The 22430-nt window shown below is 39.7% G+C and overlaps 1 protein-coding gene across 2 annotated transcripts in view; it reads right to left on the reverse strand.

The window, feature by feature from the left end:
- Positions 1-4425: 4425 nt before the first annotated feature.
- Positions 4426-22430, reverse strand: part of COLQ (collagen like tail subunit of asymmetric acetylcholinesterase) — a 124171-nt gene continuing 106166 nt past the window's right edge. For both annotated transcript variants that reach the window (XM_073677928.1, XM_073677929.1), the window contains exons 11-16: positions 20231-20318; positions 17011-17129; positions 16489-16608; positions 14921-15026; positions 8532-8634; positions 4426-6214 (exon numbers count right to left, since the gene is read on the reverse strand). In XM_073677928.1, coding sequence (XP_073534029.1) covers positions 6145-6214; positions 8532-8634; positions 14921-15026; positions 16489-16608; positions 17011-17129; positions 20231-20318 — 606 coding nt within the window. In that variant the 3' untranslated portion in view covers positions 4426-6144. The remainder of the gene's footprint in view (positions 6215-8531; positions 8635-14920; positions 15027-16488; positions 16609-17010; positions 17130-20230; positions 20319-22430) is intronic.

The following is a 22430-nucleotide window of genomic DNA, read 5'->3' on the forward strand; positions in this document are numbered from 1 at the left end:
ATGAGAAGTTTGTGCAGGTTGGGAATAGATGGGGACGGTGCTGGAAATGTGAGAAGTCAAATGTGTTTGTGTTGTAATCTCTGCAGACCAGTCATGATCAGAGAAGTTGTCAGGGTCAGTCTGGGCCAGATGGAAAAGACGGGAAATGTGAACAACTCCATCAGAAAGAACGTCAGCTGTAAGTTACCATTGCTGCACCAACCTGCTCAGAATTAATGGACCTGAAACATTTAAGACATCTTCCAAAAGCTAAAGGAGTGGTCCGAAGGCAAAGTAATTTTTATTTTAAATCCCTGTCTACTTAGTGCCATAATCTAAACTATTTTCTAATATACTTGCATAAAAAATTCATTACTGTTCCATAGCTATACTATCTACATTCCCCCTAGCCCTCAATATAGTATAATGCATCCCATAGTCCTCCATATTGTATAATGCACTCCCCATAGTATATTGCATCCCCATAGTCCTCCATACAGTATAATGCACTCCCCTTAGTCCTCCATACAGTATACTGCACCCCATAGTCCTCCATACAGTATAATGCACTCCCCTTAGTCCTCCATACAGTATAATGCACCCCAAATTCCTCAATACAGTATAATGCAGCCCCCATAGAGTATAATGCAGTCCCAATACTGTATAATGCAGCCCCACAGAGTATAATGTAGTGCCCCATACAGTTAAAAATGCAGCCATATAGAGTATAATGCAGCCCCCATACAGTATAATGCAGCCATATAGAGTACAATGCAGCCATTTAGAGTATAATGGAGCCATATAGGGTATAATGCAGCCCCCATATAGAGCACAATGCAGCCCACATATAGAGTACAATGCAGCCCCCATATAGAGTAAAATGCAGCCTCCATATAGAGTATAATGCAACCCCATAGAGTATAATGCAGCCCCCTATAGAGTATAATGCAGCCCCCATATAGAGTATAATGTAGCTCCCATAGAGTGTAATTTCGCCCCCATATAGAGTATAATGCAGCCCCCTATAGAGTATAATGCAGCCTCCATATAGAGTATAATGCAGCCCCCATATAGTATAATGCAGCCCCCAGAGTATAATGCAGCCTCCATATAGAGTATAATGCAACCCCCATATAGAGTATAATGCAGCCACCCTACAGAGTATAATGCAGCCCCCTATAGAGTATAATGCACCCTCCATATAGAGTATAATGCAGCCCCCATATAGTATAATGCAGCCCCCAGAGTATAATGCAGCCTCCATATAGAGTATAATGCAGCCCACCTATAGTATATAATGCAGCCCCCATATAGAGTATAATGCAGCCTCCATAATAGAGTATAATGCAGCCCCATATAGAGTATAATGCAGCCCCCTATAGAGTATAATGCAGCCTCCCTATAGAGTATAATGCAGCCCCATATAGAGTATAATGCAGCCCCCCTATAGAGTATAATGCAGCCTCCATGTTGAGTATAATGCAGCCCCCATATAGAGTATAATGCAGCCCCCATATAGAGTACAATGTAGCCCCCAGTCCTCCAGTATTTTGGCTTCAGTGAGTTAAAAAATAAATATAACACTTACTCTCCTCCCCTTTCCACAGCAGCTCCGGTATCTGCAGAGCATCGCAGTAGCTCCACTGCCCTGCACAGTGTGGCGCGTGATGACGTCATGATGCTGCGTCGGAGGCAGAGGGGAAATGATGGGAGAGAGAGCGTCACGTGATGTTCTCTCCTCCATCATTACTATCAACTACCGATACAGTTGAATACGCGATGCGGGGGGGGGGGGGGGAGCGGCGCTGACATCCGGCCACCCTGACTCATGGGCCCCATAACTGGGGAAGAGTGGGAGCCCTAGGCAGATGCCTAGTCTGCCTGCCCATAACGCCAGCCCTGGCTTTTAGACCATGCCAGGAGCATGGTTTAAAGAGGCATTCTGTCAGTCTAACATTGATAGGTATAATGCATTACAATGTATTATACCAGCGATCAGATTAATAAAAGTTAAAGACCCATAAGTAAAAAAAAATTATGAAAATATTTTGTTCATTCTGCCTCCCAAAAATTGGAATGAAGGCGATCAAAAAATATTATGTGACCGAAAATGGTACCATTTGTTTCGTCAACTTGTCCGGCAAAAAACAAGCCTTCACATAACTCTGTCAAAAGAAATATAAAAAAATTATAGCTCTCAAAATATGGGGATGCAAAACCTTGTATTGTAAAAAAAAAGCATCTTTTAGTGTGTGATAGCAGCCATACATAAAAAACTATATGAATCTGGTGTCACTGTATTCGCACCGACCCGAAGAATAAAGTCATCTAATCACTTATGCCGCACGAGGAACATCGTAAAAAATAAATAAAACCAATTCTTCACCAGCTGTTGATTTGTTCATTCTGCCTCCCAAAGATCGCAGTAAGGCTCGGCTCACAATTATCCTGCGCTCTACGCTGAGGGTTTCCATGTGAATCAATGAAATACGTCATTCAGACAGAATTCTCAATAGAAGATTCTCTATAATGAGGCAGATGGAGGCACTGTGGATGCCGTCTGGCCTATGATCCAGCGGTGTCCTTTTTAAATGTGCATAAAAGCAATGTCGGCCACAGTTTTGTGCACCTCTGAAAAGAAGGACACCGCTGAGCAGAGGCTAGACGAGTCCAGAGTAACTCTGCTGCCTCATTATAGTAAATGGATCCCTCAGGTGTTTCGTCTGAGTCACGTCATTTGAAGATTTAGATTGAAACCCCGATGTAAGTGCTCAGAGTAGAGCACAGGATAAATATGATCCAAAATGTTGTGCAAAATGTTTGCAATAAAAGCTTCAACTCAATCCACAAAAAAGCAAGTCCCCACTCAGGTCCGTCATCTGTCAATGGAAATATTCGGGGCTTCCATGTTACTGGTAGCACAAAGGCTTTGAAAAAGTGCTATGGCTTCTTGCCCCCTAAAAGAAATCCAGCAAATTCTGCACTCCCAAATCCAAATTTCCCTCTACCCTTCTGATCCCCACAGTGTACCTAAACCACAATTACCATCCTCATGTTTGGCATTTGTGAAGTGCTGAGAACCCGCTTAATTTACGGGGGATCATGTCTCCAGAAACACAAACTTAGCATAATGTACTGGGCACTACATTGTACTGGGCACTACAATGGCAGATTTGCATTTTTCAGTCAGCAATATCCAGTGCCGCTTGTTTCTGGAAAACACCCATGGAGTCCAAATTTTCACTATATCTGTAGATAAATTGCCAATGGGGTGTAATTTCCAAAATTGGGTCACTTGAAGGGGAATTCTGCTCTTCTGGCACTTAGGGGCTCTATATATAGAGTCCGCAAACTATTCTACAAATTCCGAGAGTCAAATAGTGCTCTTTCCCTCCCGAGTCTCATTGTGTGGCTAAGCAGTACTGTACAGCCACATATGGGGTATTGCCATGTTCAGCAGAAATTGTTTGACAAATTTTGGTGCCATTTTTAACCAATTTTTCCATGGGAAAATGTATAATCTAGGTCTAAGACAATTCTTTAGCGGTAAAAATGTAATTTTTTTTTTCACTGCCCAATGGTATAAAACTCTGTGACACACCCATCGTGTCAAGATGATCACTGCACCTTTAGGTTAATTCATTGAGAAGTGTAGTTTGTAAAATGGGGTCACTTATGGGGGATTCTGCTGTTCTGGCACCTCAGGGGCTCTTACAGTTGGTCATGGCACTCGCAAACCATAGCAGCAAAATCTGCACTACAATATGGCGCTCCTTCCCTTCTGAGCTTTGCACTGTGCCTCAAAAGTATTTCCCAATTACATGTAGGGTATTAGCACACTCGGGAGAAATTGCACAACAAACTGTGAAGTCCATTTTTCCCTATTAGCACTTATAAAAATTTTAAATTTGGGGCTAAAACAACATTTTAGTGGTAAAAATGTAATTATTCTTTCTTCACCGCCCAATGGTATAAAATTCTGTGAGGCACATGTTTTGTCAACATGCTCACTGCACCTATGGATGAATTCATTGTGGGGTGCAGTTCGCAAAATGGGGTCATGAATGGAGAGGTTCTGCTGTTCTGGCACTTTAGGGGGCTGTGCCAATATGACATGGCACCCACCACATATGTGGTATTGGCGTACTCAGGACAAATTGCATAACAAATTGTAAGGTTCATTTTCTCCTATTATCCCTTTTGAAAATGAAAAACTTGGGACCAAAGCAACATTTTAGTGCTAACAATTGTAATTTTCAATTTACTCAGCCCAATGTTATACATTTCTGTGAATTGCCTGAGGGTTAAAAATGTATATAATGGGGTAAAAAGTGAACATACCAAATAGGAAATTGAAGTGGTCAGGGCATTTATCTGGCTCAGATTTTTATGATGGTGGTTGTATAACATGCTATGTATTACACACAAATGAGACTGATACAGCAGCATGTTTTATTTTATTGGGGAGTTCCAAGGTCAAGGGCATGCAGGTAAAGAAGATTCCAGTTGATACAAAGACATAATGCATACAAACACTACATATATTAATGCATTTCCTTTGCATTTCATTACTTTTTGATTTGTTGTTTAGATGCTGTCACCAAATCAGTAAACACATGCACATCAGTTCTTCACCTGCTCTTACAAAATTTACAACTTAACTGTCTGTAAACTGATTCATTTGTGGTGAGATCAGACAGGGATTGGAAAATTTCTTTGAAAATCTTCATATAACAGTCCACAGCTCTTCAGTCAAGTCAAAACCTTGTAATACTGGATAAATAAATGTTCATTGAACAGGCAGCATGTACACAAATAGCAATTACACAGCATATGCACAATACCAGGATATTTGGAACCTGCCAAACAGACATGGAACCAAGACTGAACATGTGACACTACACAAACCTATGACAACACTACAGAACCTATGACAACACTACAGAAACTATGACAACACTACAGAACATGTGACTAGTACATTGGCAAAAGTGGTGTGTAAAAAAAGTAAAAGACTGGAACAGCAAAACATATAGAAAATGGAGGGTGACTAAAAAAGGAGAATTGTAAAGCAGTTGCCGAGGTTAAAAAAATAGTGTCTACTATCTTTCCAGAAACTGTGCCGCTCGTCGGCACTGTCTTTTGCTGCAACACCAAATGTAACCCATGGAGAAGAGTGCTGCTATTTTTGGAAAGCAGACCCTATTTTTCTAAATCAAGCCCTTGACAACCCCTTTACTGATATCAATTTACAGATTCATATTGTCAGATCTCTGCAATAATTTTAAGCAACAAGGAGAGATAGAATTATTTGCTGGGTACTACTACTTATATACATACAACTAGTTATAAAATATTTCATTCACCTAAATAATTTAAATTATTTCATTACCTAACAATTAACATTTCTTATTTCTCCGCTATTTCGCCCTATATATGTAATGTTTCCTCTAGTTCTATAATATGGGTTAAGAAACTGCTAACATCAGCACAGTTTTGCATCACAAAACTCTATCTTTGGTCTACAACGTTTTGTCCAACTTGACCACATGAAACGGCAAGGCCCTGATTCTCGGCTCCATGCAGCTTTCCTTCCCAGTAATCTCATTCCTCGTCTTCTCGATTCCACGATAAAAAGGAGCCCCATCTTTTCTTTTTCTACAAATTTAATTGAGAAAGTCCATACAGTACGGTCCAATTTCACATTATTATTATTCTTATTAAGAGGTTAGTGTTCATTGAAAACAAGACAAATCAGAGTAGGTTTGGTTTTCATAATTACAGTTGGCAGAAGAAAAAAAAACAAACAAAAAAAGTTTGATTTCCACATATAACAGTGCCAAGTCGAGGTAATGTTGTCTTATTAACAAAACATTCCCAAAGAGTGAAATTTGCTGCCCCAGCAGTTTGTCCTGTAAGTGATTTTCCTGTGAACAAGCTTCGCTGGCGAGTATTGTTTGGCATGGTCTATTAAGACAGGATGCAGTGGTCCAATTTCTTCCAGTCAAACATAATTGTAACGATTCTTAAGAAGCCATCAGCAGCAGATCATTCCTTCACTCAGACTTTAAGTTTAGCATTTTGCTCAGTCTTGTTGAATTTCTTGTACGCTAGCACCTGATGTATGTGTGACACCGTGAAGCATTCTATCTTTCCAGTTCTTTCTCATGTGAAATATCGACATTGTGTAGAGTCAATGTAGCAATAAGTTGTGCATCGTAATTGTCCATACGATCTATTGAAAAGGGAAAAGAAATAAACCCAATATCAGACATGGATATGTACTGTATATACTATAGTTGTCCTGCCTCTGCTGTGGTTCAGTACACTGACTATATGGCCTAATCGAGCTGTAGGTGTCTAATACTACCTCGTAACATAAGTCACAAAGATTGCCATTGGCTCATAAACAACATTTGTCAGCTATCCAAGTATTGAGCATGTGGGACCACTGTTCCTTTACATGCTTGCTATTACTACACTCACATAGGTCATCCAGCATCAGCATCCAGACCCCCCAGCACTTATACATTTATCAACTATCCTGTATATAGGTAAGGCCATGCGTGACGAAACAGCATCTAATCTTAATCAGCCAGACGTATAGATTTGTTAAGCTAAGAGAAATACACTATTGTGTTTGTGTTGACTTGTAAATGTATGTATATTTCTATGGCTGGTCAACAAAGACAGATCAGTATTTGTATAACGCTGATTGTTGTCTTCTCTTGGTTCTGAAATAATGATGTTTGTTACTATGCTAATTGCATATTATACTAAAGCCAGCCAGAGGTTTATTTACAAGAGCCCCCGGCTATACCAACTATGTAAATTGTTATGTAACTATGTAAATTGATAATGTGTGTAAAGCACTACAGAATATGTTGGCACTATATAAAAATAAAGATTATTATTATTATTATTATTATTATTATTATTATTAAAGGCTCAAACAATGAGACCTGAGCCCTGTGGAATAATACCCTCCCTAACCCTTGCCCTGTGGATGTGTACTTGGAAGAACAAATGTGGACTATTTAAGGAACATATACCTCTGTAGCAGGCAGATTTGAAACAGAGAATTGAAAGAGACTTTACAAGGAGAATCAAAGATCAGACTCTCTTCAGATCATCAGCTTGGTAGCATGGATTTATCCAAAGAGACACAGATTTGGATTCTACATGATTCCAGCCTAAGGGTATGTATGGCCCTGACTGGAAGGATACTGATCTGCTCCATTGACCATCAGAGAGCCCATGGATACATTTGGGGAGATCAGGTTGGGACGATGAATTCACCTGGCCCCATGGATATGAAGTTTGGGGTTGCCAGGTGGGACCCTCCGGTCGCCTAGAACCCATGGAGACATTCGGAGAAGCCAGATTGGGACCAGCCGGTCATCTGGCCCCAGGGAAATTATCAGAGAGGCCAGGGTGGGACCCTCAAGTCTCCTGGCCTTGTACCTCAATGGACTGTCAGCTTCTAAGCTTGTCACTACTTTCTTTCTGTGGGGGCCCGCTAAAAGCGGGGGGGCCACTGGTTGAGATAGTTGGCCCTGGAAGTCCCAAAGTCGCATCCCAGGCGGGTCAGCGGAAGGGTGAAACTGTGTAATTTGCACTATCTTGGGTATTTGCTGGGACTGTTCTGTTTATTGTCAGTTTAGTGGTTCAATAAAGTATTGCCACACTCTTTCACCCACACCCTGTGTTGTCTGAGTGGTATTACGTCCACGGAAGACCCGGGGTCTTCACACTATGCTTACACGTTGCAAAAAATTTCAGTTGCTGATTTAATCACTAGTCCACAGACAGAGTCAACATGTGATACTTTGGTGTGGATTTCATCCTACTCCATTACTAACAATGAAATAGGGTGAAATTCGCAATGAACATCCGCATAAGAATCGGCATGCTGCAGATATGAGATCAGCACCATACTTTCATTTTTGTGTCAATTTTTTTTCTGTTATGTGTGAATGGGATTTTGAAAAACCCATTTAGAGAGCTACAAGGAGACCTCTCTGACCTTCAACCCAACTGATATCATCACAGCTACAGCAGGACATGCTGGTAAAACCTCAAGAACCCAGGGCTAATTTGAACTCCTTTGGCAATTTTGCTTTTCACTAAGCACCTTTAGAAATATATACACTTAGAAAAATGGTGACATGTTCAATACTTATTTCAGCCATTGTATGTGAACTATATGTCCACAGTTCATTGTTAGTAAAACAAAGAAGCATCAATCCAGAATAGCATATCATAGAGATCATAGAGTAGGGACTCTAATAGGTTTGTCTTAAGTCAGACAGAATTCTTTTGACACAGACATCAATGCGAATCACATACGACTGCAAATTGAACGTGATGTGGTTGATTTTATTTTTACAGCAAAATCAGAGCTCCGAAACAGTCTTGTGACAGCAAGTTGCGCAAATCTTTTTGGTTGCACAATTTGTCTGAGAATTGCTGTCATGTGACACATGTCACCTTGTAGGCCCAGCCTTACAGCCTTATTCTTAGTAAAAATGTTGAAGTTTGGTTCTACGTACCCTGGGAGATATGTTCTGCATGCTTGGTAGCCAAAGTCTTTCCCATCACATTCCTCCACCCCTTCCTGCCGATAGCCATCCCCGCAGTACGCACGCTTGCATTCTAGAAGAAGAAACACATTATCATCTCTACTCGTATTATCAGCAGATTGTACAGCAGATTGTACAAGCTCTGACATATAAAGACTCAATTGACAAAAAATAACTAAAGTGAAAACCAGAAGTGCAGCCATATTATTAGTTTCTGAGAAGCTAATTTAAACCAATATGGCTGCACTTCTTATAGTCATGTTTTTTAAAGAGGGTCATCTAAAAGAAAAAAATGTCCATATCTCTATAAGTAAAATACAAGTCGAACAAATTGCTTATTGTTTTAAAGGGAATCTGTCAGTATGATCAACCCCCCTAAGCCATCCATATGGGCATATAGGAAGCTGAATAAATTGATACCTTGATATCTGTGATTCGATTACTTATTCTAGAGAAATTCATAATTTTATTATATGTAAATGACCAGTTAAGATCTATGGGCTGGATACTGATCTCGCTGAGATTCTGCCTCCTGAGATTATTTTAAATAAAAGAGGACATTACCAGTGTGATATAAAACCGCGGCTCTCTGCTCTCTGATTTGCTAACATATAGGAAACTTTATTTTTGGGTTGAAGTATTCATTAAAATGCACTTTTAGCTCAGTCAAAATTTATTTTAGTAGAACAAGATGGATAATCAGCTGCAAGATATCTATAGTACCACTTATCCCTAATACTAAAATGATCATCCTTTGCTTATGGTTCCCTTTTATCACTGGTGTCAGATGAGGAACCCCCAGACCTTATAAATAATTATTTGCTGGATCAAACAAACTTCAACCAATTGACAAAGTCAATGGGGATTTTCTTCTGTATGGACAAGATTTGAGGGTGGATATATAGAGTTCAGAGAAGTTTAGAACGTTATAAGCTAAAAGTCTCTGCAGTGTTTGGATCCTTCTGCTCAGCAGTGACACTTTCATGTGATTGCAGTAATATATCACGCTGAGGGATAGTGCCTTTTGCAAATGTCATACGTATATAATTTCCTTGGTGACACTGATATCATACAGCTGGTTATTCATGGGTTGGTTAAGGTTGATATCATTGCAAAGTTGTTCTAAGAGCTTTATTTTGGCAATAATCACTTCGCTAAGGCTTTATCTGTCTATTAAGGTTAACTAAAGTTCATGACTAAACATGGCTCAGGGTTCAGTCCCTCGGTACCACCATGTCTCATACGGTGGGCTTTCTATAAAGTAGAACACAGAAGGCAAGAATGACTCCAGACCTTAATATTTTTAATACACAAAAATTCACCAAGCAAACAATTACAAAAATAGCTTATTACTATGCAATAGTGGCATCTAAATGTAAAGACAGGCAATCTATAGTTTAATGCTACTCTTAGCATTATTTTACATTTGCTACAAAATAGACATTATTCAAATGGGATTAACAATACATCACCTATAAATATGTATAATGTCAAATAGAAATGGAATTACTATTAGAGCTGAGTTAAGCTACTAAAATTCAAATGATCACTCAAATTTGGCTGGGAAATTCAATTTGCATCAAATTTAATTGATTTGAATCAAATGAGCCCAAACTCCATAAAAAATAGTTAATTATGCTCTGACATCATCCTATCCCAAATCAGAATAAACCAATGGGCCATGAAGAGGCTAAAAAACAATAATTTATCATACACACCTACCCTTCACCTGTCTTTGATTCTTTATCGGATCCTCCGCTGGCTTGCTCCAGTGCGGCGCTGGTCTCCTCTTTACTGGTGTTTCTGGCGCCGGCAACACCCTTTCGATTTCAGCTAGGCCTCGATGCACATTGTGACATCATGACGTGCACCATGCCATGGGAATGTTTCAACGACAGCGAAGCGGAGACTGGCACTTGAGTAGAGTAAGGCCCTAAGGAAGCTGGAGGAGCACCGGGAAGCTGCGATAGCAGGAACAGGTGAGGTGCTAAGTGAGTATGATAATTTACTGTTTTTAAACCCTGTTCCAGCCGATATGAATCCAGCAAAATTTGCACAAATCAAATTTCCAATTAATTTAGAATCGATTCGCTCATTTCAAATCACTATACATAAGGGTTTCTAAAAACTTTTTTTTTTACATGGCCAAAGCAATGTGATGCCTTTGCTCTACCAGCTGTGGTTCAAGTCCATGACAAAACTAAACATTTTGTTTAACTTACCTCTCATTTTTCTCCTGAAAATACTAAAACATTATAAAAGAAGTCCCAACCAGAAATTGGCGAAGCCAAAGATAGACCTTATGGTAGTTTTTGTTAAAACTGGCTCCTCAGTGGAACTTCACCAGTAACTAAGGAGTTTTACTCTTTACCAGGCACCGATACACCCTATCTACTATATAATCAGCTTATACCGTCTGTCTGTCCGTCCAGGAAATCCAGCATCGCTGATTGGTCCGGCCGCGGCCAATCAGCGACGCGGGATTTCAGAACAAGTCGGGAGATAGCAGGGCTGACTCCGCCCATGTGGTCATGTGACTCACCAACTGCCCATGACGTACTGAACACGCTCTGTCAGTCACAGTGTGACGTATTTCTGTCACGTTTCATTCACCGTGGTACGCGGAACAGGAGACCCCCGGCTGCAGCCGCAAATAGTCGTGATGTAAGCGGAAGCAAGAGCCGGCTGCAGCCAGGGTATTACGTGCTGGCTGTGCGTGGTCAGCGATGTTGTCACAAGCAGTATTGACAACATGACGTAATTACAAAATTCATTAGGGGCCCCGGGGGCATACATTGGGGGGTTAATGTAAAGTAGTGCACAGCCCATTTAAACACTGCTTCACTGATTAGTCGCGCCCGGTCGGCCGCATACATATTCTAGAATACCCGATGCGTCAGAATCGGGCCACCCTCTAGTCTAATATAAACTCCTCAACAATGAAATTGCAACACCAAGAAGGAAAAGTCATGGAATTATGTAAATCACACGACGGACAGACATGTTGAAAATACACAAATTATAGAAAAATGGAAACAAAGTTCTGCGCTCATGCTTGGATTTATTCAATATCGAGCATGAGCGCAGAACTAGCAGAAATACATGACCTTACACACCTAGGCAGCTATTAATCAGATTACTAATGGCTCTCTGAGGCATGTTCTACCACATTGAATGCATTTGGGCACACAAATCATCAAGAACTGCTGCTGGCAGCTCCCTTTGCAATTGCTGAACAATAACGTCCCAGATGTACTTCATGGGAGACAAGTCTGTAGAAGTTGCAAACCATTGTAGCGTATTTAGGCCATGCTAGCTGATCACAGTAGCATAAGCAACATGCTGACTGATGTTGATGTACAGGTGTTCCATTGACCTCATTGATAGCCACCAAGACTGTGTATTTCTACACATGCCGCTCATACTCAATGCTAAATAAATCGAGATGTTTTGAAAATTTTGTTTCATTCTTTCATCATTTACGTATCATTAACATGTCTATCCATCCTGTGATTTCCATAAATCCCCGACTTTTCTTTCTTGGCCTTGCAATTTCAATGTTGTGTATTTTTTATATATTTCAGACAGGGTTTTTCACCACTTCCTTTTTAACCTATATGTGGTCCATATGTGCAGTAAAAAAAATAAATAGCATATACACACCTATGGATTCTCTGCTAGTCCACAGTTCTGATGATTTGATCCTCTCCTTCTCTTCCGGCATTGTCAGCACATGATCACTGCAGCCAATCAGAGGCCGCAGTGTGCGACCAACATGTCTCCATGTGTCCATTGATTGACTGCAGACAGGGATCATGAACCGACAACATTAAAAGAAAAGTAGAAAAAAGTAGAGGAGACTAGTGAGGACAACAGAATGGCGTATATTCAAAATCCATCTGTAAATTAAAAGAAAGGGTCCAAATCCTTTTAAGGCCACATTCACGCGTTCAGTATTTGGTCAGTATTTTCCATCAGTATTTGTAAGACGAAATCAGGAGAGGGACAATCAGAGGAAAAGTATAATAGAAACACATCACCACTTCTATATTTATCACCCACTCCTGGTTTTGGCTTACAAATACTGAGGCAAAATACTCACCAAATACTGAAAATGTGAACATGACCTAAAGGTCATATCGAGTTGATATACGAATCCCCCACTTAAGAATTACCCTTGCCATAATACTCCCTGCAGGGAAATGTACAGTTTGCCAGCAGCTTTCCAGTGTGATCATCATTGAGGCTACATCCATAAAATATAGTAAGTGGTCTTTACTGGGCAATATTTTTATAGATTTGACTCTGGATCATCTACTTACTACCTTTCTTGTCTGATGACCTTTTTGTGGCTGCTTGTTATACAAGGTTTAAAAACAATGAAAAAAAAGAACAACCAAATTGATATCCTGTCTTAGTTTACTCAATTCATTTACCCAGGCTTGGACTAGCCCACAGGAGAACAGGAGAATCCTCCGGTGGGCCCTAGTGCAAGACTCACCCTCCCTTTTATATGAGCAGTGCTTGGCACAATATACTTGAATCACTATGCACAGACAAAGGCAGTATCTTATTCATCTTATTAATTTTAACAATCTACCTTATCTAATCTACCCAGTTCTTTGTTATATACACACGTGGTCAAAATTGTTGGTACCCCTCGTTTAATGAAAGAAAAATCCACAATGGTCACAGAAATAGCTTGAATCTGACAAAAGTAATAATAAATTAAAATTCTATGAAAATGAACAAATGAAAGTCAGTCATTGCTTTTCAACCCTGCTTCCACAGAATTTAAAAAAAATTTAACTCATGAAATAAGCCTGGACAGAAATGATGGTAGCCCTGAAAATAATGTGACAAAAGGGACATGTTAAATCAAGTTGTGTCCACTAATTAGCATCACAGGTGTCTACAATTTTGTAATCAGTCAGTGGGCCTGTATATAGGGCTACAGATACTCACTGTGCTGTTTGGTAATATGGTGTGTACCACACTCAACATGGACCAGAGGAAGCAAAGGAAAGAGTTGTCTCAGGAGATTAGAAAGAAAATTATAGACAAGCATGTTAAAGGTAAAGGTTATAAGACCATCTCTAAGCAGCTTGATGTTCCTGTGACTACAATTGCACATATTATTCAGAAATTTAAGATCCATGGGACTGTAGCCAACTTCCCTGGACGTGGCCGCAGGAGGAAAATTGATGACAAATCAAAGAGACGGATAATACGAATGGTAACAAAAGAGCCCAGGATAACTTCTAAAGAGATTAAAGGTGAACTTCAGGCTCAAGGAACATCAGTGTCAGATCGCACCATCTGTCGTTGTTTGATGCAAAGTGGACTTCATGGGAGACAACCAAGGAGAACACCATTGTTGAAAAAAAATCATAAAAAAGCCAGACTTGAATTTGCCAAACTACATGTTGACAAGCCACAAAGCATCTGGGATAATATCCTATGGACAGATGGGACAAAAATGGAAGTTTTTGGCAAGGCACATCAGCTCTATGCTCACAGAAGGAAAAATGAAGCATATCAAGAAAAGAACACTGTCCCTACTGTGAAACATGGAGGAGGCTCTGTTATGTTCTGGGGCTGCTTTGCTGCATCTGGCACAGGGTGTCTTGAATGTGTGCAGGGTACAATGAAATCTCAAGACTATCAAGGGATTCTAGAGAGAAATGTGCTGCCCAGTGTCAGAAAGCTTGGTCTCAGTAGCAGGTCATGGGTCTTGCAACAGGATAATGACCCAAAACACACAGCTAAAAACACTCAAGAATGGCTAAAAGGAAAACATTGGACTATTCTGAAGTGGCCTTCTATGTGCCCTGACCTAAATCCTACTGAGCATCTTTGGAAAGCGCTGAAACATGCCGTCTGGAAAAGGCAACCTTCAAAATGAGACAACTGGAGCAGTTTGCTCATGAGGAGTGGGCCAAAATACCTGTCGAGAGGTGCAGAAATCTCATTGACAGTTACAAGAATCGTTTGATTGCAGTGATTGCCTCAAAAGGTTGTTCAACAAAATATTAAGAGTACCATCATTTCTGTCCAGGCCTATTTCATGAGTTTAATTTTGTTTTTAAATTCTGTGGAAGCAGGGCTGAAAAGCAATGTCTGACTTTCATTTGTTCATTTTCAAAGATTTTTAATTTATTATTACTTTTGTCAGATTCAAGTTATTTCTGTGACCATTGTGGGTTTTTCTTTCATTAAACGAGGGGTACCAACAATTTTGACCACGTATGTACATTTATGATTGAGGATAATGTCACATTGCATGTAGTTGTAAAGTGGGGTCCTGGAGATTGTTACTGGAGGGCCCTTGGTACCCCAGTCCCACACACTGCACTTACCTATACAGCTGTCAGTGACAATCCTATTGCCATCATCACACTCCTCTCCTGGCTGGATGATACCATCCCCACAGGTGCCACTGGCATCAGATAGCGTAGATGTTAGCTGAAAATACATTGCAAATGCAGGACAATAACCAGAAACTTCTAATGAATTACAATCTATTAGGGCCTTACTGCTGTACAGTTCTACAATATACCATAATGAAAATATAGCAAACATTAATTTATTATAAATAAAAAAAAAACTAACATAATTTAATAATTAGTTAGGACTTTTTTGGTATTCATCTTTTGCTGAGCAATATAGTTTTAGCCTCCCCCTCTTTCCTCGAGTTTCATCACTAACTGCTATCTCTTTTAAAACAGAATCTGTCATCAGGATTTTGCAACCTCATCTGATAGCAGCATAATGTAGGGAAAGAGATCCTGATTCCTGCGATGTATCACTTAGTTTACTGGGTGCAGCAGTTGTGACACAGAGTTTTCTCTGCTGTAGATGTAGCAGAGCTCAGAAAGCTGAGACTGCCCACAACCCTGATTGGCAGCTTTCTGTGTACATTGTATATTGACAGTAAGCTGCTAATCAGTGCTGGGGGCATGGTTTACCAGGAGGCACGCTGGAACCTTTCCAGCAGTGATAATCTCCTGTTGATAAAACACTGATAGTATTAAAACTACAGCACAAAGCCTATAAAGTGATAAATTGCAAAAATCAGTGTCTCAGCCCCAACCTCATGTTGCCCTCAGATTACATAGCAAAACCCTGCTGACAGATTCCCTTTAACAGAACCCTTCAGCTACTATGCCTCACAGACTCTTTGCCTGCGATTCTAATAATTATTGTTTCACTTATTAATGACCAGGCAGTTTGAGCCTTAATGACCAAGCAATTATGTGTTTTCACTTTCATCCTCGCATTTCAGACCCATACAATTGGTATCATTTTCCACTAGCACCTTTTGTGGGTACATATAATTTATTGATGAGTTTTTATTAATTCTTTTTTTTTGGGGGGGGGGGGGGGTGGAGGAGTAGGGGAAGGTAATGAAAAAAAAAATACCCAGCAACCCTAGCATCGTTTTTTTCCTTTTGAGAGGCTGCATATAATACAGAGAAAATAACATGTGGCAATACCAAATATGTATACTTTTTTTTAACCATAGACATAAAATTTCGGGTGCTTTCCGAATATCTTTGGCGTGCTCGTATATTAAGTTCGAGTCCCTGCGTCTGCATGATTTATGGCTGTTAGTCAGCCTCAACACATGCAGGGGTTGCCTGTTTGCTAGGGAATCCTCACATGTGTTGAGGCTAACAGTCATAAATGTGTCATACGCTATGAATGATAAAATATATTTATTCTGTGGTTTGTTATAATAGATACAGTACCAAATATTTATATTTGTTTATACCAAACCATTTTTTTGGAGGGGAGGTGACTTTTTTAAGAAATTAAGCAAATAGTTGAAGTATACATCTTCTGTATGTCATCAGTGCAAAGTCAAGGGATGTTAAGACTATAAAAGGAAAGAATTTATCATATATCCAAAATATAAGTCTTTTACCTGTATAGGGAACCATCCGTTTGTATCTCTGTAATAAAGGGATCTTCGGTCCTTACGGAATACTAATGCATTCTCAATATCCAACCGGTCTAGCTCTTCCTGACTATTGACTAGAAAAATCTGTGATACATAAAAATGTAAAAACAAAAAAATACACATTATTTTGTTATTGAAATTATCTATTTTTGGGAAAAGGGCAGAAATAAGGGAGGAAAAAAACTGGCCATACTAGTAAACTTTAAACAAGGGAGAAGGGAACAGTGTAATTTTCTGAACAGAAACTGTATGACAATGGATCTGGTAATAACTTCTTCTAATAACTTCTCTATACCAAAAATATCCTAACTGGTAAATTTATATGTATATAAATATGTGAACATTCTTGATACATAGCCATTTTATCCAGCATTTTTAGTAGTTTTGACCTGTTCTCCAAGTGCTACCAATTATCACTAAAGTTTAGCATGTCTTGTCTATGTATACAACATGCAAGCCTCATTACATTAATTATTACAGTATTACCTTGGCGAAGTTATAACCATTTAACGATTCATCAAGCACAGACTGAGGATGTTTGCAATGACATCTCCCTGGAGGTCCAGGAAGACCTCGCTCTCCTTTTGGTCCTACGACTAATTGTCCTGAGAAAGAAAAAATATATATTTACAAAAAAATAACAAAATATTAATTAGATGTTCTGTCTCAAATATCAAAAAGACAGGAAAAGCACTGCAGAATGGTAGATAGCAAATTAAGTTAGCGTGGTTACTGCACTGGATTACAACTGACATGAGCAGAATAATATTTATCCAACATTTTTCTTTCTTTCATTTTTATTTACTATATGGGCATAAATACTTATTTCTGTTTTTTTCCCTTATATTGTGGAAATATTGTACGTGGTTTTGTTATTGTCTGTCTTTACTTATTGTCTTGTGGTTCACCCAGATGTTTTTGTTACAGATGATAAAAATAGTAGTGATGATAACAATTATAATACACTGCTCAAAAAAATAAAGGGAACACTTAAACAACGGAATATAACTCCAAGTAAATCAAACTTCTGTGAAACCAAACTGTCCACTTAGGAAGCAACACTGATTGACAATCAATTTCACATGCTGTTGTGCAAATGGAATAGACAATAGATGGAAATTATTGGCAATTATCAAGACACCCTCAATAAAGGAGTGGTTCTGCAGGTGGGGACCACAGACCACATCTCAGTACCAATGCTTTCTGGCTGATGTTTTGGTCACTTTTGAATGTTGGTTGTGCTTTCACACTCGTGGTAGCATGAGACGGACTCTACAACCCACAGAAGTTGCTCAGGTAGTGCAGCTCATCCAGGATGGCACATCAATGCGAGCTGTGACAAGAAGGTTTGCTGTGTCTGTCAGCGTAGTGTCCAGAGGCTGGAGGCGCTACCAGGAGACAAGCCAGTACACCCGGAGACGTGTAGGAGCCCGTAGGAGGGCAACAACCCAGCAGCAGGACCGCTACCTCCGCCTTTGTGCAAGGAGGAACAGGAGGAGCACTGCCAGAGCCCTGCAAAATGACCTCCAGCAGGCCACAAATGGGCATGTGTCCGCACAAACGGTTAGACACCGACTCCATGAGGGTGGTATGAGGGCCCGACGTCCACAGATGGGGGTTGTGCTCACAGCCCAACACCGTGCAGGAAGCTTGGCATTTGCCACAGAACACCAGGATTGGCAAAGTCATCACTGGAGCCCTGTGCTCTTCACAGATGAAAGAAGGTTCACACTGAGCACATGTGACAGATGTGACAGAGTCTTGAGATGCCGTGGAGAGCGATCTGCTGCCTGTAACATCCTTCAGCATGACCGGTTTGGCAGTGGGTCAGTAATGGTGTGGGGTGGCATTTCTTTGGAGGGCCGCACAGCCCTCCATGTGCTCGCCAGAGGTAGCCTGACTGCCATTAGGTACCGAGATGAGATCCTCAGACCCCTTGTGAGACCATATGCTGGTGCGGTTGGCCCTGGGTTCCTCCTAATGCAAGACAATGCCAGACCTCATGTGGCTGGAGTGTGTCAGCAGTTCCTGCAAGATGAAGGCATTGAAGCTATTGACTGTCCCGCCCGTTCCCCAGACCTGAATTTGACTGAGCACATCTGGGACATCATGTCTCGCTCCATCCACCAACGTCATGTTGCACTACAAACTGTCCAGGAGATGGGGGGTGCTTTAGTCCAGGCCTGGGAAGAGATCCCACAGGAGACCATCCGCAACCTCATCAGGAGCATTCCCAGGCGTTGTAGGGAGGTCATAGAGGCACGTGGAGGCCACACACAATATTGAGCCTCATTTTGACTTGTTTTAAGGACATTACATCAAAGTTGGATCAGCCTGTAGTGTGTTTTTCCACTTTAATTTTGGGGGTGACTCCAAATCCAGGCCTCCATTGGTTAATAAATTTGATTTCCATTGATGATTTTTGTGTGATTTTGTTGTCAGCACATTCAACTTTGTACGGAACAAAGTATTCAATGAGAATATTTCATTCATTCAGATCTAGGATGTGTTATTTGAGTGTTCCCTTTATTTTTTTGAGCAGTGTATATTCTTTGATCGGGTTGTGCTTTTTATGAGGAATTTATTACACTGATCCACATTTAAAAAAAAAGAATTTTCTGGTGACCTAGTTTCGCTGATCTTACAAAATTTGAAGGTGTTGATTCCAAATATGAAGTCAGAATTGATGTATCAGGTTAGTAGTTTTTACAAATACGAAATGTTTGTTTACACATAGTTAAATTTAATATGAAGAATTAACAAAAGTTCTGAAGCACAGAATAACATTTTTTTTATATACAAAAGATTAGTTTTATTTATTAACCAAAAGATCCTTAGTTATGTATATTCCTTATTATTAGACACAAATTTTCTCTTTTTTTGGACTTTGTGGAATAGCTATGACCAGGTTTATCTCACTGGAATAGTCTGCCATCATGGTTATGTTCCATCCGCCTTTATATCAGTGTTCCATGGTCTAAATGTCCTGATAGACGCGTTATCCTTGCTCTTCACTCATAGAGCCAATATTTCAGGGGAAGTAGTTTTAATGGCTTTGAAGCAATAGAAACCAACAAATTGATTTTATTCAGCCTTGAACTTAGTAACTCAGCTGAAGATTTTGGTAGATTCAGATCCCATACAAGATCATTTAATTCTGCTTGAAGGAATATCTGGCACATTTCAACATCGACTCCTGAGGCCACAAAATCATTGGTTTCTTCAAACACATGGAAGGATTCATCGTTATTCGAACTTTCTAATGTAGAGAAGGCTGGAATAAGGACTTCATCAAAGTGAGCAACTGGTTTTAGAGCTGAGGCGAGATTTCGGTACTCAATTGAATGTCTTGTCTTTGTTGTAAAGCCAGTGATCTTAATCGTGCAAAAATAGCAGTTATCAGAATGGTTTTGAGGCTCTCGCCAGATCATTATGACACCAAAGCTGAGACATTTTCTCTGACCTTTTGTCCACGGTCTAAGATGTTCAACACATAACCTAGACACTTTATGTGGTGCACATGATGCCCTATAATACTCTTATTTTACAAGTTCAACATAAGCTAAATTGTGCAGTTACTTTAAATAAGACAAGCAATTTGTGTGAAAAACAGATCTGTTATTTGTATTCGGCAGACTAAAATTTACAAAGATCAGGTGTTATTCTGCCGTCACCAAAATAGATGTAGAATAGTTATTCATTTTACCTGGTCCTGGTGGCCCAGGTTGACCTGCAGACCCTGGTCTTCCAGGAGGGCCCATAAGGCCCATGGCACCAGTCATGCCCTTGTCTCCCTATAAAATAATAAAAATACAATACAATTATTATGTATAATAACGATAATAATAATAATTTCTATGCACAATAAAACACTGCATTTGACAAATGTTTAAAGGAGTTGTCCCATACTTGGTCAATCCCTTCTCAATCCCTGCCCCCCCCCCCCCAGTAAAAAAAATAGCATCTATTTATATTTACTACATCATACTGGCTCTTCCAGAGCTCGCATGACAGCAGCCAATCAGCCCTGGCTTCACTCTCCTGCAGATCTAATTGACATCCGGCGGAAGGGAAAGGTGAAGCTACTCTCTCACTTCTTTCGGATGTCTTGATTTGTCCAAAGAAGAGGAGAGTGAATCCAGTGCTCACTGGCCATAGAGATCACGTGACATAATAATGTCACGGGAGCCCTGGGAGAGCCAATGCCGACACCACTGGAACGGTGCCATCACCAGAGGTTAGAATAAGTGTTATTATTTTACTGGGGGAAAACATTGAGAATGGGTTGTCCAAGTAGTGGACAACCCCTTTAAGTTATGACAGTTAAAATACAAAAAGTTGTTAAAATATATATTTGGGATAGGTTACACATGTCAAGAACCAATATCTCCATATTGAATAATGTTACATCTACCTACGCTAGTCTAGTGTGCCTCAATTAGTCCTGATGAAACATCAACAGCTTATCCTAGTCATAAACACCCCATAAAACATTAGGGTCCAGATTCATCATTGCCTTTGCACCTGTTTTTTGTTTAGTTTTGTGCCTTTTTATGTTTGGACACAATTCATTATTCTATTTTTGCCTTTTTTTAAGTCTTTTATATTTGCTCGCCTGTTATTTTTTTTTTCTATCTGATTTGTGGGCGGAGACTAGTAATTCTAGATGTTTTAGCCTGATTCATCAATTGCGACTTTTTAAAAAGTTGCAAAATTTGATCCAACTTCACTTCAATCCCCCTTTTGTATATTTGAGTGCACCAACATTTAGCGACTTTTGGCACCAACATGCGACTTTTGGTGCATAACGACACAAATGTTAGTTGGCTTTTAGACCAAATTTTAAGCCAAATGCTGGAGCAAACATTTAATAAACTTGGTGAATGTTACAAAAACACTTAGTCACTCTGCTTGTCTGGACACTTTAGTGTCTAGTGAGGCATAAAAATAGCCTAAAACGCTTAAAAAATACAGCATACAGCATAGAGGCAGAATTCTGGTGCAGTTATTTCTGCCACAATGTGACAGAGATTCATACTACTAAACAGAACAATTCATACACAAAGGTCTGCATGTGTAGTACATGTAGTCTACGGATTTTATCAATTCTACAAAAAACGGAATAAAATTCTTTTGACACTGATGTCAAAGACCAACTGTAGATATAAGGCAATATTAATGCAGCAGGATGAACAGTCAGGTTTGTACAATTTAATTCCTCAAATAAAATGGACATCGGTTGGACAGCGTAGTGGTTGACTATTGAATGTGAGAAATCCACATTTTAGAAATCTTTATGTACGTAAAGATGTCACAAGCGGCTGATTTCGAATTTTCAAAATAGTTAGAGAGGCGATATTAAGTGGTCATCAGAAGCTTGTACGTCTCTATTCTCTGCTGATAGCACAGCATTTTGCTCCACTCTGTCCTTTACTTATCAGGTAATTAAAGTTTGTCATCAACAAGATTTTGAACTCTAAGGGATGAGCAGGGTAGAGTTTCAGCCTTGGATTAGATCATTGAAGATTTCCATTACAGACACTGAATGGTTTTAAAATACAAATGTAAAGAGACTACACATAAACAATGTATGTAGGAAAAACAACTGCCTCATGAAATTGAATAACTGTGTTTATTAACTTTAGCAGAAACAATGCAATGAAATTGGAAATTGATATTTCATATTATTGTTGACTCCAGGCCTTACTATAAATTCAACCCAACAAGAGAGTGAATAAAAGCCCCCATAAATAGATAGCTGTCGGCGGAACAATTGTATCTCTCCTACCATCCCCATACACATGAACATTTGGCTTGGCCAAACATACAGTATATCACAAAAGTGAGTACACCCATCACATTTTTATAACCCTCCGTGATGTTGTCATGAAGGAGTGCAAAAGGAT

This window comes from Phyllobates terribilis, unplaced genomic scaffold (assembly GCF_046119375.1).
Source record: "Phyllobates terribilis strain yellow unplaced genomic scaffold, ASM4611937v1 Scaffold_4__5_contigs__length_816908805, whole genome shotgun sequence".
In the NCBI taxonomy this organism is placed as follows: Eukaryota; Metazoa; Chordata; class Amphibia; order Anura; family Dendrobatidae; genus Phyllobates; species Phyllobates terribilis.